Source organism: Populus nigra, chromosome 18, assembly GCF_951802175.1.
Source record: "Populus nigra chromosome 18, ddPopNigr1.1, whole genome shotgun sequence".
Classification (NCBI taxonomy): domain Eukaryota; kingdom Viridiplantae; phylum Streptophyta; class Magnoliopsida; order Malpighiales; family Salicaceae; genus Populus; species Populus nigra.
Window position 1 is genome coordinate 2234512 of NC_084869.1, and position 16315 is coordinate 2250826.

Genomic DNA, 16315 nt, shown 5'->3' on the forward strand with positions numbered 1-16315 from the left:
GCTGGAAAAGCTTAAGAAAGTATGGTGTCCGTCAAAGTTTTGAGCAAGAACAAGGAATTCCAGCAATCCCTAATCGAAGGACCACCTTTCTGAAACATTCATGTGTCTTGCTATAGCATGCGAGACTGCAATTTTATGAGTGATCACACACAAGGTGAATTCTCCTGCTCTGGATTATGGATCACGGATCCAACCCATCATGTCACAGACAAGTGGCTGAAAGAATTGGAAAGGGACAATATGTTAGGTATCCTTGCATTGAAGTAGGTATGGTTTTGTTAGTACAAGATGCGTTGGACCAAGGAAATGCTATTCAACGTCACTCCAAATTTTATTGAGTGCACATAGTACTATGAATTTCACTGAATAATCTCGCTCTCAAGTCTCATGAGCTCCCCTATAAAGGGTCACCTTCATAGATCATGCATGGTGTACAAGAAAGAAAGGGCATGGAATCAATTACTTTTAGGGCAGGAGGGAGAGTGAAGGAGCAGCAAGAGAGGTGTGGAGGGTTTCAGATGCCCTTGCACTACCCTAGGTACTCAAGATCAGAGTATGAGACAATGCCTGAGGGGCAACTCGATCTCTTACTCACAGAATATGGACTTCCTATGGTTGGAAATGTTGAGCAGAAAAGGAAGTTTGCCATGGGAGCTTTTCTTTGGCCTCGCTAGAGATCATACATATCAAGCAACAAATCCAGATTTGTATCGTTTATAAGTATCATGTCTGTCTTAATAGTGCTGAAATGTTGCGTTTTAGGTCTGTAAAACATGGGTTTGGATGGCTTTGGTGCCATACCATGTTGATGATAAGATAAGTAGCCTTTTCTATGTTGTCCAGCTAAATTAGAACTTTGTTAAGAAGATTACTATTGTTATTATTATTATTATTTTAAATCTCTCTGCTCAAAATCATTGCTGCATCTGATATTCTGAATTTCAACGTCGTTTAGAATTACGTTAGATTCTGGGGAGGAAGGAGATCAGGAGATTTCTAATTGGGGATCTTCTACACTCACGTGGCTGCCATTGAGCGTATTTGATAGTGCAGTTGTGGGTGCTTTTTAAATAACTTTTCGTGTCAAAATACATGTCAATTATGTTTTTTCATTTTTTAAAAATTATTTTTGACATCAGCACATCAAAACGATCCAAAACATACAAACCATATTAAATTTTAACAAAAAAAAATCAATTTTTTAAAAACACAACCACAACCGCATTCCTAAACGTTAAAGTTATTCTTGAGCACCACTCTTAAGGGTTGGAATGTTCAATCTTAACAAAATCAGCTCCTCCCAACGTGCGGTGAGATTTAAAATTTAATAAAAATTATAGATTATAGATTTTTTTTAATCAAAATTTTAAGACAAAGTTTAACGCAAAAAAAACACGATAATATATGTTAATTAAACAAATATTTTTAAATCTATAATTTAAATAAAACGCAGCAAGTTCACCATATAAGGAGACATAACTATATTAATTTTGACCTCAAAAAGCTTCTCAAATAAATTCTTCATTAGTTAGTAACATTAATGTCACTCATCATCATACCTTCTATGCTAAAAATTGACACTAAATTAAATATAATCTCTCAAGTGGTAGTTGGTACACAAAAATAGGATTGAAGATTCCAAATACATCAACAACAGAAGGGCATACAGCCTGTTTGACCTTTTCTTCTGTTTCTTTAGTGAAACACAACAGCTTGGCATTGCAAGGAATTTCTATAAAGAAAATGGCATAGAGAATTGAAGGCCATAGGGCATGTTGGATCCCATAAAAATGGGGACAAGCCCTGTATTCATGTTCTCAATATAAATACCATTCCCACGTCCCTCTACATTCAGCACCATTTTTTGCATATTGGTTCTGATTTTTCCAATATTCTCTGTCTCTTCTCTCTCTCTCTCTCTTTCTCTCAATCTTTTTTTTTTTATGAGAGAGAGGGTTTTTGGGTAGTAACAAAGAAGGAAGAGATAGAGGAAAATGGCTGTTTCAAACATTTCATTTGGAGTTTTTGTTGCCATTGTTGCCATTATTTTTGCAATCTCTATGCCTTTGGCTCATGGCCAATCTTCAGCTCCTGCTCCATCACCCACAAGCGATGGTGAGTCTCTCCTTGCCAATATCTTAATTTCTTTGACATATAAATTAATAAACAAAATATTAAATTGCTAGATTTATTTTAATAAATGATTTAATGTCAATTCTCAAATTGAAATTTGTTTTTAGAATTTGACCCCCCCCCCTCTCTTGCTCAATTTAAAAACCATCAATCGTTAGCCAGATTTATTTTCTTTTAATATGGGATTTTAATTTTTCCCTTTACAAGTTCATTGGCATCTCAGTTCTGAATTTGATTAATCAAATCATTTGTTTCAATTTTCATGGTGTTTTAATTATGTTAGAATTTTTATTTTTTTTCAAGATCATAACTATATTTCTACCTTGTTTTCTGTTTCTTCTTTAAAAGAGTATATATATACCTTTGATTAAGATTATTGAATATCCAGAAATTAAATAAAAAAATAAAACTCATCCTTTTATGCTCTCTTTTATTGTGTTTGCAGGCGCTGCAATAGACCAAGGAGTAGCTTGTATTCTAATGCTTGTGGCGTTGGTGCTCACATACCTTATTCACTGATGATTATTCATCAAACTAAGGCACATACATTATTTTGGATGTAACGTCAAATCAATCTCCTTTTTTTTGCCTTTTTCTCTGTGGGACAACATTGATGTTCTCTCTTCTAAGAAAAATGCTTGGTGTGTTCTAATTATTTCCATATGTAATTTGATGAGACTTGAAGGAATATGTCTGTCGGCCTTCCAGAAGAAAATTTTGTCATATAAGTTTTTGTGTTTAAAAAATATTTTTTAAAAAATAAATATTATTTTTATCTTTTACTTTAAATTAATTTTTTGTTTTTTCAGAGCGTTTTAATTTTCTGATATCAAAAATAAATTTTAAAAATTAAAAAAATATATTATTTCATTATATTTCTAAAATAAAACATTTTAAAAACCAACAACTATCACAATAACAAATAAACTTATTAATATTACAACAAATTTGTGTGCAACTGGAGGACAGTTTCAATTCTAAATTAATTTTCATTGCTAAAGAAGAAGAAGAAATATGAATAATATTTGAGAACAAAATTTATATTTCATATTTCCTGATTTCTCAATAATTTGTGATGAATTCTAAATGAAATATAAAGACATGATGGGCTGTGTTTGGTTTACCAACATCAATATTATTCTAACATACTATAGGTTAAAGATTGACAATAATAATTCGCTCTTTGCCTTAGCATGTGAAGATGGATACCCCTAGATTTTATGTAAATTTTGGCACAAATGAATATTTTATTCACTTGTCTTAAAATCGATATAATAGGAGCTACTGGCCATTATATTTGTGAAGGCTGTGATGTTCCCTTTAATTAACACTACCTTCATAATTTTATTTTATTTTATTTTATTTTTAAATTGTGCTATACTCTTGATAGCATAATTATTTTAATTTTTTTAAGGTTGCATTATTAGAAATAGTGTAATCTATCAAATCTTAACTGATTATTCTATTTTCAGTAATTCAACCAGCTGAACTGCATTACTTTCCTAGTTTTTTTCCCCTAAATGTGCTCCTTTGCATTTTATTTTTGCCACGTGTACTATTTTGAAAAGAAAAGAAAAAACTCTTAGCATTTCCCCCATATAATTAGATCAGCTAAGGACATGTTGATAACTCTTATTTGGTAATTCGCACAATGTTTTTGTAATAATGTTTTTTTAATTAATAATATATTAAAAAATAACATCAAAATTACTAAAAAAAACACCTAAATAAGAATCAATTTAATATTCTTTCATGTAAAAAATAATTTAAAAAAACATATTAAAGCACATTTACTAATATTATCATTGGTATTCAATATTAAATCATTCATAGCATTATTATACCTTTCTTATTCATTCTTATAATATATTTGGAAGCCCTCGTTTAAATAAATATTTTACAGAGAAACGACAAAACATATTTTTATTTTGATATAATTCCAAATAAAAAACATTTTAAAATCAGACCAGTGCCGGACTCCAGCAAAAGCCACTTCATAGTTCATAAGCCATAATCATTTGTGTTCGAGATATGAACTTTCTTTCAAATTCCTGAGTTCTTCCCGTTCACACTTCATAATTCTCAACGATTGAACATTTAGTGATCTAACTCGAAATGTAAGAAAATAGATGGAAGAAGTATGGAAGAGAGTTTGTAAACTGAGGTCAACTCAGAAAAAAAATTTGCTGGGAGAAAATTTCCCGAAGTATCAAAATTTCTCCTCCTTTGGAGCAGTAGACGCTATGGACAAAAATGGATGATCAAAAGAAAGATTCAATCCTACTCTTCCAGGCCTAGAGAAAAGCACCTAAAACATGATTAAACTGCATTTCTTCTCTGCTTGTATATTATTCACATAAGCTACTACTGGCTGTTTTTCCAATGTCAAGTGTTGCTCCCATGCCGTCACCAAACATTGCTTCCGCAAGAACCAAAAAACTTGGGAGGACACCAATCCCCATTTATTCTGAAGTCGCATATTGGTGATGTAGAGCATACTTCGCAACTTCATAAAATGAAACTACAATCCCAACAGATGGCCCGGCACGACCAACACGAGGACCAACACCTGTGAACAGTGCCCTCATTCCTCCATCCCTGTTCCAGTGAAATCAATATTCATTAACATATTGTGAAGTTCATTAGATCTGTCATGGCAATGCAATCAAGTGGTTTGCATGCCACCAGGTACCAGCCTACAAAGAGAACCTAACAACAGTTTGGCATTGATTAATGAAGAAGATGGGTTTTAATCAAAAACTAAATTCATGAAATTAGGAAGATACCTCCAAACTTCCATCAATGTTTGCCGGGTAGTCATCCTCAATGCTCTGACAGGATCCTTCTAAAAATTAAAAGATATCAAATTCATTAGATATCACTGGTCAAGATAGCAGTGCATGAATTCAATTCTCAAGCCACAATCTGGAACCTATTTCAGTTGGTTCCTCTTGTTCTCGTTTGGCTTTCATGAAACAAAATAATAATTTAAACGCAGTATTTACTTTTAGTTGTTTCTCAAATAATGACCCCCTAGCGAGAGGTCAACTCAAAAGGGGCAGGCTAAAGGATAGGCAAGAGGGTTAGAGCGGAGGTTCAGAGGCTTCCTCCAGTCTCTCACTCCAGCACCTGGGATTGCAGGGCATACTCAGCAGCAGGTTAAAGTGAATTATTGACTATAGAACAGAACACAGGGTTGGCTGGTTTGCTTATGCTTATTCCGCTTTCTCTAGCTGGTATAAAACCTTCCCATACTGATAACCAAATGGATTCAGCTCTAGGAACTTCAGAACCAGAATTCCATAGCCCTAAATTACAATATGTATGGAACACCCTAACACATATGAATGGAGGCTAAAATCTGCCTAAAATTGCGTTCAGAAGGACAGGGAGAAGAAATAACCTAACCTCTATCTGCCTGCGGGTTTTTGCAACATCTAGAGGGCATGTAGCAGCAGCAGCAAGACTTCCTGCGACAAAAGAAGCAGAAAAGTTTGCTCCAAAGACACTCAAACCATTGGATTCCTCGCCAACCAAACTTTGGAGCCTTCTCCTGATCTATATCAATAGAAAAAAGAATTTGCCATTTCTCAGCAAAATATGCAGCATATAGACTATAACTACATCTGAAATCCATTAGCCCAAAAAAGAAAATTCCCAATAAGATGACGCACTTACTGGCTCAAGGGTTGACCAACAAATTGCTGAGTATGGAACATCACGAGCAAGTTGTGCTCCCATGCCTGTCCACAAGAAGCGGTAGCCTCTTGCTGCTGCAAGAAACCATGTTAATTATAGCAATAAGTAGTTCCGAAACAACAAGTTGATTCTGCATTATATATTTACTGGGACATGTTTTGACTTTTGATCTCCAACCCTTCATTTTCATCCTTTTTTTCTTTTCTGACAGGATCCTACATTGTCCTTTCAGTATTCAAGACTTTTTCATAGGTTTCTTGTAAGCGGTATGGATTTTGTATGAATTTTAATGAAACAATGCCAGCCAGCAGCAAAAGACTTTTTTTTCTCTCTCCCGAGCACAGATACTGATTGCCAGTGAACTTTATTCCTCACCAATCATTACTAGTAACAAAGCTGAGTTTGAGGCCACAGTCATCCAAAGCAGGTGATATTTCAGATGAGGGGTGAAACAGGATACACATCTCTTATAGTTTTATTACACTACCTTCAATTTCCAATCCAAGGAAGATCTAAAAGTATGCAACCATAAAAGAATCCTTACTGTTTTGAACATTGTTTGTACTTCTGACATGGGAGAGGACCTCGAGTAGTGTTTTCCAAACTCCGGGAGGTTTACCGGCTTGAGTTGCCTTAAATGCCTATGGTTGTTGCAACAAAAAAGTTAAATAATAAGCTCCCATGAAAAGAAAACAACCATCCAGGATCAAGTATTAAAGCAAACACAATTTCATAGTATAGAGTTAGTTTCTTAAACAATGTCTGGGGTGACAAAACATAGACTAAATCATTGAAATTGTGGAATTCCTGGTTCAACATTTTCTGTCACAAAATAGATTGATGCATCAAGGAACACTTCAAATAACATCCCTTGAAATTATGTTTAGTCGTATATCCATATGGAATCTGGGAAAACAGTAATTGCCAAATTGCTGTCCACATAATGAATTGGGAACAAAGAACTGTGCACCAAATTGTAATTCATCTAAACGAACAAACATTCACAAAAACAATTTAAGAAAAAAAAGAGAGAAGGCACAGAAACACAAATATGAAGCCACACAGAAATAATCTCAAATTCTATGCTTCCAACTTATGGTACCAATCCAGATTACAATGGGTGATAGAGTTCAAACAACATTTTAGAATACCCAAAAAAAAATACAAAATGTCGACAAGGGTAAATCATCATCTACTTAAACAGGTGACATCAATAGTTCCATTTCTAGCGTCACATTGAAACTAATTAACTATTAGTTGTAGCTTAGGGAGCTTGGAATCTGCATACTTATAGCATCCCTCCATAACAGTACTGGAGGTGTGTAAAAGATGGATGAATATGCACCTGATAGAGGGATTCATTACCAATATAAAACAGACAGTATAAATATAAGAAATCATTTTTTCTACCTGCATGCGGGTTCTAGCAAGTTCGATAGGGTAGCAAGTTGCACAAGCTAACGAACGTGCCAATGAGCCTGCTACCAAAGGGACATAAGGTGTGGCACCAGGAATATTTTGGGCAGTTAGATCCTCCAGCCAATTACGAAATAAATCATAGCATGGTAGGTAGATCCCAACCTGCATTCAGAATTATGAATAAATATTATTGAAAGCTCACATAATATAAAATATTTTAACATCACAATAGCGCCACCTCTCAACTGAAATAACCTCAGTGATTAAGGGACTTACTGTTGGCACAGCCAGGGCTAGACCAGCATTTGTGCCTCTCCACAGCCTCGCAAATCCTTCCTGCAAATTCATCCTCCAATTACACAACTGATAGTGGTTCAAGCCATAGCAAACTAAAACAACGAAGTCATTATGGATATAAACCAGAGTTGCATATGCATATCACAATCATTTCACAATAATAAAGGATAATATGCATGCCTGCAACTGCTTCACCAAACACGATGTCAAACTTGTATTAATTGCATCTGAGATGCAAATTTTTCCACTGCAAAATACACATACAAGGATTTCAATGTCCCATCATGCAGTTTTTTTATTATTATTCTTTCACCCATATATAACACTAAATAATTCTATTTAATAAAATACTAAGAAACCACCAACCTGTCGAATGATTTTGTAGAAAACATCCAGAGTTCCCTTATACTGAAAACAATCTGGAGGACAAATCAACACTGTTCCATGAACCCCAGCACGTGTACATGATGGCGAACACCTAAGATCAGCAAACATCTGAGCCAACACCCCCAATCAATCGCAGACTGTGCCAAAAATAATAGTTATACAATTTATAAATACCGAAAAAAAGTCCATACATACCATGGTTGGCCCAAAATATGCCATTCGACTTATAATGTTACTTAGTGGGTGTGAGTACGCAACTCCAGCTGCCTGTGCTTGCAACCTTGTCTGCAAATCAAAGAACATGAATCAACTCTGCAATCACCATGCATTTCAATTTTTGAACTACTAAAACTAACATCAAATGTAAAAAAAACATATCCCTTCAGAAAAAATGGAAACTCCACTCAAGAAACACCAATGAATCTTATAAAAAAAAAACCAGTAGAATTTACTTAAATCAACAACCAAAAAATGCCAAAATAATTCCTCATTTAAAAACCTAAATATCCAAAAAAAAAAAACCGAAGCCCATGAAACAAAATAAAAAAAATAAACATAAATCACTGAAAAATTAATTACCTTGACAACATCAAGAGGGTTAACAATAATAGCAGACAGAAAAGCAGCACCAGCAGCAGACAAAACTCTTTCTCCGATCCCTAAATTCCAATCTGTTGTTGTTGCAGCTGCTGCTGCTCCAATCGGTTGTCGTTGCACCTGTGCATCACAGAAGCCTCTCTCAGCCAATCCACCGTGGTCATGACTGCCATGAAGAACCACCATCGATGATAAATCATGCCCCTTGCTATCATTGTTTATTTCCCATTGATTTCGTGTTATCTCTGACCCCATCATCTCAAAAAGGAAGAAAAAAAATGTAGATTAAAGAGATGTTTGGAGCTCAAAAAATAATGGGCTTTCGGAGTTATTTAAGGAAAGAGTGCATTTTTTCGGGATTTTTGTGTTCTTCCTGATTCCTTGGAGAGCAGGAAAACGAAGAGAGGGAGAAAAGAATTAAAACACAGCGTCTTTGCTTAGGCCACGTTTGGTTGACGGTCTTTTCTGAAAGTGAAAGTATGTGTTTAGGGTTTGTTTGGCTTTGGTTATTAGACTTTTATTTTTGGCTGTGTGGTTGATATAATATTAGTTTTTTTTTTAATTTTTAATTTCTAAGGAAGATTTATTATTATCAAATATAATATTTTAAATGTATGATTTTGACTGGATTAAAGAACTTATTCCAAAGCTAATGAGTTCACCCTGTATTAATATCATTTCTTTCCTCCTAATTTAATATTCTAATTCTATGTGCTTATACTATTATCATATCTTATTTTAATCATAATTTTATAAAAAAATTAATGTGAAAAAAAATTAATTTTTTTGGAAAATTAAATATTTATTTTTAATTAAAAACTGATTTTATTAATGACAATTATTTGACAAAAATACATTTTCAAAATCAATATATTAGCAAGGAAAAATAACCCTAATACCTTTTAGTTTGGTACATTTTATAATTATCCGTTATAGTGTAGAAAACTACCATTTACAACATGAACTTTATACATGTGTTAACATTTAACATCATAAAAAAAATAACAAAAAAATACATAATTATTTACAAAATTGCTATTATTTTTTATTTAACAAGTAAAAAATATTTATTATAAATATTATAAATTTTTCATTGAATACAAAAAATAAAATAAAAAAAATAGCCTAACTACCATTTCACACATCTTCTTCCTCTAAACATCATACCTAGCCGCCACCTTTCCTTCCCTTGGATCCCCCACCGGCCTCTATCTCCAACCATAAAACTATAATCTCACCAAGCTCACAGTACAGCCAAACTCCATAGCCACCACTTTTATAACCTCTATCCTCGCCCATAACCTCTATAATTTCCATTTCAACCCTCGAACCCAACTACAATCCTCTCTCTCTCACACACACAGTATAGTCACGAGTGTATTTGTTTAAGAGGTGTGTCGCACGACGCACCTCACAAAAAAGTACTTTAAAACCAAAAAGTCTCATCATATCAGACTAAATAATCTATTTAGAATTTTAGATTCTTATGAATAATAAGAGTTTAACATGAAGAGATTTTTTCTATAATTTTAGGTTTGAATCTTGTAGTTGCTCATATGATGACCACTGAAGACTTATATGGTCGTTAACTTTAAGGCTCGTGGGATTAGTCGAGATACACACAAGCTGGCCTGTACACCCATTACAACCACCAACTTAGACAACCTTCAACCCAACAATTTCTTAACTACAAACTAGTTGGGTTCTAATTAAAATCAGCTCTAAAACTGTATTTATTTTCTTGGCTAAAAAGGTATTTGGTACTGTAGTAACAAGTTATTTTTTAAAAGACTTTTCACGTGAAAATATATATAAATATTTTTTATTTTTAAAAATTTATTTTTAACATCAACATATCAAATCAATTTAAACAAAAAATTTAAACAAAAAAAAATCAAATTCTAAAAAAACACATGCCATCCATATTCCCAAACAATATCTGATACTAGCTAAAATCAATTTAAAAATCCAGAAGAAGAGAACATTGAAAACAATAGGTTTTTTTTATAAACAAATGTGGGTCCCTTTGCTAGAATCGAGCCTTGGCAATCACATATGATATAAATTAAGAAAATTATTTTTGTGAGTCAATTACTTTTATTGACAAAATTATAAGTTAATAACATGATCTATGTTTGTTAATCATAGTTAACCTAGTTACTTAGTAGCAATGCCTCATGCATGCTTGCTAGCATCTCCACAGCTATGGATGTTATTTGGCTAAACCATTTGATACTATTTCAAGAAACTTCACCCCACTTGTGAAATATAAGAGATCAATAAAATATAATAATCAACTATCAATTATTCTTATAGCAATTCAAAATCCAAAGAATTTTCCAAGACAAAATTGTAAAAACAATAAAGAAAAATGGTGAAGTAAAAAAATTATAAATATCAAGTGCTCATTTAGAAACACTGAGTGTGACTATATATATATATATATATATATAATATATATAATTTAAAAATACAAAAGAGTAATCATGCTGCATCTTCAACTATCGCTAATTAGAGTAATCTTAATCATAACTAACAACGTGATAGAGGGTGATATTGGTTGACATCATAATCTATTATGCTGAAATAATAATATAAAATATAAACTACAAAAACAATATACTCTGATCTGAAAATGTAGTAATAGTTATTTTTCAGAATGCTTTTCATTTTAAAATATATCAAATATTTTTTTATTTTTTAAAAATTATTTTTAACATCAGTACATCAAAACGATATAAAAATATTAAAAATATATTAATTTAAAATAAATAAAATAAAATAAAATAAATTTTTTAAAAAAATATTTTCAAAATGCAATACCAAACACACCTCTTAGCGTTGCCATGTACAAATTGTCTCATCAAATTGAATAAAAGTCGGTCGAAATCAAAATTGATCAATGATTATTTTGTTAATGTATAAAATTATATAAACACACATTAGGTTTACTGCACAGCCTGTGCCATCACATTACATTATATAAGTTCGTAAGTCTCCTTCTATAATAATTCATAAGATAAAAACCGAACTCAAAGGTTTTTTTTTTACTTTTTTAATATTCAATTAGAAAATAAAAAACAGTTTGGTTTGGGTTTAAATTTTAAAAACTTAAAAAACCAAATTAAATTGAACTAAACCAATTAAAAAAATTTATTATAAACTAAAGATCCTTTTATAAAACATAGGCAATGTGAATCAAAAGCAGTAAAAAATTAGCTCAACTAAGGTTCATTAATTCAATTTGAACTTAAATATAAAATCAAATTAAAATTAAACTGATAAGTATTTTTTTTTCATTTATTTTAATTTAATTTAAAATAAAAAAAATTAATTTTTCAATATAAATCATACCGTCTCAACAAATACTCACCACAATTTAAGAGATAATGATTAAGTTGGTGTTTGGAAGTATAATAATTTTTGTTTTTGAGTGTATTTTATTTTTAAAAAATTAAATTAATGTTTTTTTATTGATTTTTTATAGTTTTGATGTATTAATATTAAAAATAAAAAAATATGTTAATATTTTGTATTTAATATTACAGTAAAATATACATTTTAAAAATATTTTCATTAAAAAATTTATTTTTTTATTTGTTTTTAATAAAGCACTTGCTAAAAGAGGCATGGGTCAAAATTGGTTAAACAAAGAAATGGGCCCTATCTAACCCCAACCCACCCAAAAATCATTTCCCCCCTACAAAATTTAAGTGCACCCAAAATTGGAGTGCAAGTAAAAAACCTCTTTCCCTCTCGATTACCTGCTTCCCTTTTTCTTCTCTTCTTCTCTCTAATGAAATGAAATGGGACATGGAGCTCGAAGAAATAGAAGCTGTCCTAGAAAAAATATGGGACTTACACGACAAATTGAGCGACGCTATTCACTCAATTTCACGCTCTCACTTCCTCCACTCAATCAAATCCCTCAAAACCACCACCACCACCAACAAGAAGCTCAACAACGAAAGCGATGTCGGATTTGAAGACAACAACAGCAGCAACAGCAACAATCGGGCATCTGGGTTCGTTTTTTTTAAGGATTTTCGAGTTGATGGGAACGACTTGTCGACCATTCAAGAGGCCAAGAGTCTTAACTCTATTCGGACTGCTCTCGAGAATCTTGAAGATCAATTGGAGTTCTTTCATGTGAGTTTGGTTTTTGGGTCTATGGGATTTTTTTTTTTGGATTGGTGGGTTTTATTTGGTTTCGAGTAATTTGTCGGAAATGAAGGGAATTTGTAAAGTTTTTTTTTGGGGTTTTTCTTTTGGTGGGTTTCTTTTGGGTATGGTATGATTGGTTGGTGAAATTATTGGTGGAGGGAGAGAAATCTGAATCCAGGGTTTCTATTTATTGATTGTTTGGTAATTAATTTTATGAGAATTCATGAAATTATTGTTATTAATTTGAGTGATTTTGATCATTTTGCTTGTTTGATAAATTTGGTTGCGACTTAATTTTGATATTTGTTTTCCTGTTAATTTAGCCTGCATTGGTTGTTATGAGAACCAGACTAGCGTAATCAAATTTAGGCAAAAGAGTGCTCTTTATTTTATAATTGTAATTAGATGGTTGTAAGGCTTGTGGATTGCTGACATGCTTTGATATTGTGGGGTGCTTAATGAGTTGAACTTATGTGAAAGGACTGGAGAAAGTGAGCCGCATCTGATAATTATTGTGTTGGTTCCTTCTAGACTCAATAAGACTAGAAGTAGTGTACAACTTGTTTGGATACAACTGTTTTACAGTTAAGAATGCTTTGAGATAGTGTGGAGGAGAGGACCCTTTTGTCCTTGATGGTATGCTAAATAGTTAGAACGTGACACGGCTCTGTGTTTTCTGGTTGCAATGAAGGAGTAGGTTCCCTTTTGTCGATGGTGCATCGATTTTCCAGCAAAAGTAATCTAGTTTTTAGGGTCTGAGTGGGTCAAAGTGCTGTCAGAAGAATATAGTGGACCTATTGAGGTACTGGAGAAGATGTGAGCGTTAAGGACTGCGTTGAAGTGGTAACTCCAGGAAGATCTGAATGGCAAAAGGGACTTTTTTGAGCAGTGCCTGGTCAAATAAAGCCTTCTGAAATCATTTCAGATCACAAATGGTCAGTTATTCTGGGGAGTTGGGGGGGCTAAACATATCTGACTTATTGTAATTAGATAGATAAGCTCTGCTGATGTTGGGGATAGCATAGCTTCAATTGGTAGTCCCAAAGAGAATTGAGTGACTCAGAACTGGTAATCATGCAAGATTGATTACAGTAAACGGAAGTCATCTGGTCCTACAATGAGAAGAATGTTTGGGACAGTGCTTGGTTGAGTTGTTCTAGGTGCCAATAGTGATGCTCCCTCAAGTATATTGGCTTTTGTTTCTTATGCTTCAATTTATGTTGGTAGAACTCTTTGCTTCACATTTCATACTCATGCATCATTGGATATTTATGTCATTTCTTCTGTTATGCAGACAGTACAAATACATCAGCGGGCTGAGATAGACGCTGCAATTGCTCGACTAGAACAAAGCAGGATTATTCTGGCTATGAGATTGGCTGAACACCATGGTAAGAAGTACAAAGTAATTGAAGAAGCTCTGGCATTTGTCGGGGATGTACATGATGCAAGTCACTTTGTGTCCCCTGAAAACCTTTATGGTTCTCCTACAAGCCCATTAGGTGAGAACCTGATTAGGCGTGAAGGGAAGAGGCCTAACACAGTGATCAAAGTTCTCCTTTCGAGTTTTGAATTTGCAAAGAAATCCCTCAAATTGGATCATGTTGGTGGCTTATTGGGCAATGCTGCTTTATTCACAATTAGCATGATTGCGATGCTCCATCTGCATCAGGTTGCCCACAAGCACCATCCATATAAACAAGAAGATCTTTACAGCGATAGGAATGGGAAGAAAGCTTTTGGGCTGGAAGGATCTTCATCCCATGGTAGTCTGGACCACTTGGATGTGATGTTAGCCAGGGGTTGAAGTAAAAGCCTGAGATTTTTCTTGCAGTTAGATAAATGGTGGAAGCCATGTTGTTATTATGGTTGAAGAAGCTTTGTTGTTTTTGCGGATTTCTTCCCACGAATATCTGGAGATGTTGAGAAAGGTGCTAGCATGATCCAGTGCCAATTTTTATTGCTGTTGAGATTTGGAATTGTTGTTGAGCTGCAGATCCTTTTTGAGTAGAAGGTTTTTTCTTGGGCGCTGATAGTACTAGTAGTTTACTTGTTGATATGCCATTTGTTTTGATTGTGTATATCCTAATATCTAACCAAGTTTATCTTGCGTCTGATAAGTTTATCCTCTTCATCATGGCTTTCATTTTATTTTTTTCCCCTCCTCGAAATGTTGTGCATCCGGATCTTTCAAGTGCGGTTTTTTTCCACCATGGGAATTGGTTTTCATATTTCAAGCGATAGATATTGATATATGTTTTCTTTTCAGCCAGTGACTCAGTGGACTTCGTTAAATTTAGTTTAAACTTGGTTGGATAATATCAATAAATAAAACAATAGTAATGTTGATCAAAGTTGACCAGATAGCTCACAAGTTGATGAGGTGATTAATGCGGTATTTGCAATTATGTTTTATATTTTTGAATTGTTTCAATGAATTGATTTAAAAAATAAAAAAATATATTATTTTGATGTATTTTAAAATATAAAATACTTTAAAAAAAACAATTATTATTATATTTTTAAATATCTTTTAAATGATTTAAAACTCATTCTCGGATTAAATGATGCTATGTTCATGTATATTTTATATTTTAAAAAATACAAATTAGTCATTTTTATAATTTTGATATTCTAATAAAAAATCTTAAAAAAATAATTGTAATATATTTTTTTTTTTAAAAATAACCAAACATGCGCTCAGGGGGTTGGCACCTATGATAGAAAGTGACAAATTCAAAACTCCAAGTTTTAACAACTCTATTGTCCGGAATGGAAACAGGGAGCTAAAAACCTGTGAAAATGTCCAAAGAACACATGTTAGATTCCATGTCGGCCACTTCAAAATCTCCTCGTGTCCAACATATGTTCTAGGTCTATTCTCTTAAAAACTTTTCCTCGACAGCCGTTCTCGTTCATCTTCAGTCCTCACGAAAAGCGAGCTCTCTGTCCTGCTAAATGGATAAAAAAGAAAGCATACCTCCAAGCTTCCCGGATGAGAAAATCAATCCAAAATCGTTGCGCTTCCACTGAGTATGTGAGGGTGTGTTTCAGAATGTACCAATTATGATTTAAAATATTTTTTATTTAAAAATATATTAAAATATATTTTTTTTATGTTTTTAAAAATCAATTCTAACCTCGGTACATAATCTGAAAATATAAAAAAATTTATTTTAAATAAAAATAAAATTCAAAATTTAAAAAATATAATTTGGATCATGTTTTCAAATACTCTCGAAGGTTTTGGAGTTTGTGGCGTGTAATGTATAGCGTGAATAAAAATTATAATTCTCAAATACTAGGGTTATATCCTTTAAAACGGAAGAAAATGGATAACAATAATAATAAAAAAAAAAAAGGGTGAACAAGAGTTTTGAATAAAAGGATTGAAATCTATTCTTGTGCCTAATTTTGAATTAAAGGGTTGAAACCTAATTTTGTTATTTGTGTTGGTCCAATGTTTATTTTAGAACTCAACTTAAAATGGGTCAAGATAAGTGGATTTGTAACAAGTTGTTACCTAACATTTACTAACACTAAAGTGAAGAGTATTATAAATAGATTATTGATAGAATAACATGACAGACCAATAGTAATTTAAAACAAAATAAGTAAT

At 32.8% G+C, this 16315-nt stretch overlaps 3 protein-coding genes across 5 annotated transcripts; 2 read left to right on the forward strand and 1 right to left on the reverse strand.

Moving 5' to 3' along the window:
* Window positions 1-1660: 1660 nt before the first annotated feature.
* Window positions 1661-2848, forward strand: LOC133677803 (arabinogalactan protein 41-like). Its single transcript, XM_062099927.1, has 2 exons — window positions 1661-2115; window positions 2579-2848. The coding sequence occupies exons 1-2, from the start codon at window positions 1995-1997 to the stop codon at window positions 2650-2652; spliced, it is 195 nt and encodes a 64-aa protein (XP_061955911.1). The 5' UTR covers window positions 1661-1994; the 3' UTR covers window positions 2653-2848.
* Window positions 2849-4284: 1436 nt separating this feature from the next.
* Window positions 4285-9023, reverse strand: LOC133678120 (mitochondrial carrier protein MTM1-like). Of its 3 annotated transcripts, none has more exons than XM_062100320.1 (10): window positions 8515-9023; window positions 8131-8220; window positions 7915-8043; window positions 7528-7587; window positions 7243-7413; window positions 6377-6473; window positions 5812-5903; window positions 5542-5691; window positions 4920-4978; window positions 4285-4731 (listed from the first exon to the last, which is right to left on the reverse strand). In XM_062100320.1, the coding sequence occupies exons 1-10, from the start codon at window positions 8788-8790 to the stop codon at window positions 4596-4598; spliced, it is 1260 nt and encodes a 419-aa protein (XP_061956304.1). In that variant the 5' UTR covers window positions 8791-9023; the 3' UTR covers window positions 4285-4595. The 3 variants fall into 3 exon arrangements, with proteins under 3 accessions (XP_061956304.1, XP_061956305.1, XP_061956303.1); XM_062100321.1 differs by having other exon boundaries at window positions 4920-4975; window positions 5812-5906; XM_062100319.1 differs by having other exon boundaries at window positions 5812-5906.
* A 3214-nt stretch (window positions 9024-12237) lies between these two features.
* LOC133678090 (plastid division protein PDV1-like) lies at window positions 12238-14830 on the forward strand. The gene is made up of 2 exons (XM_062100284.1): window positions 12238-12681; window positions 13991-14830. The coding sequence occupies exons 1-2, from the start codon at window positions 12334-12336 to the stop codon at window positions 14501-14503; spliced, it is 861 nt and encodes a 286-aa protein (XP_061956268.1). The 5' UTR covers window positions 12238-12333; the 3' UTR covers window positions 14504-14830.
* Window positions 14831-16315: the final 1485 nt, after the last annotated feature.

Coding starts and splice junctions, on each gene's coding strand:
- LOC133677803 (XM_062099927.1), top strand. CDS start 1,995: ATGGCTGTTTCAAACATTTCATTTGGAGTTTTTGTTGCCATTGTTGCC. Junction 2,116..2,578: donor TCCATCACCCACAAGCGATG/GTGAGTCTCTCC, acceptor TTGTGTTTGCAG/GCGCTGCAATAGACCAAGGA.
- LOC133678120 (XM_062100319.1), bottom strand. CDS start 8,790: ATGATGGGGTCAGAGATAACACGAAATCAATGGGAAATAAACAATGAT. Junction 7,414..7,527: donor TAGCCCTGGCTGTGCCAACA/GTAAGTCCCTTA, acceptor TTCTGAATGCAG/GTTGGGATCTACCTACCATG. Junction 4,732..4,919: donor ACATTGATGGAAGTTTGGAG/GTATCTTCCTAA, acceptor TCACTGGAACAG/GGATGGAGGAATGAGGGCAC.
- LOC133678090 (XM_062100284.1), top strand. CDS start 12,334: ATGAAATGGGACATGGAGCTCGAAGAAATAGAAGCTGTCCTAGAAAAA. Junction 12,682..13,990: donor ATCAATTGGAGTTCTTTCAT/GTGAGTTTGGTT, acceptor TCTGTTATGCAG/ACAGTACAAATACATCAGCG.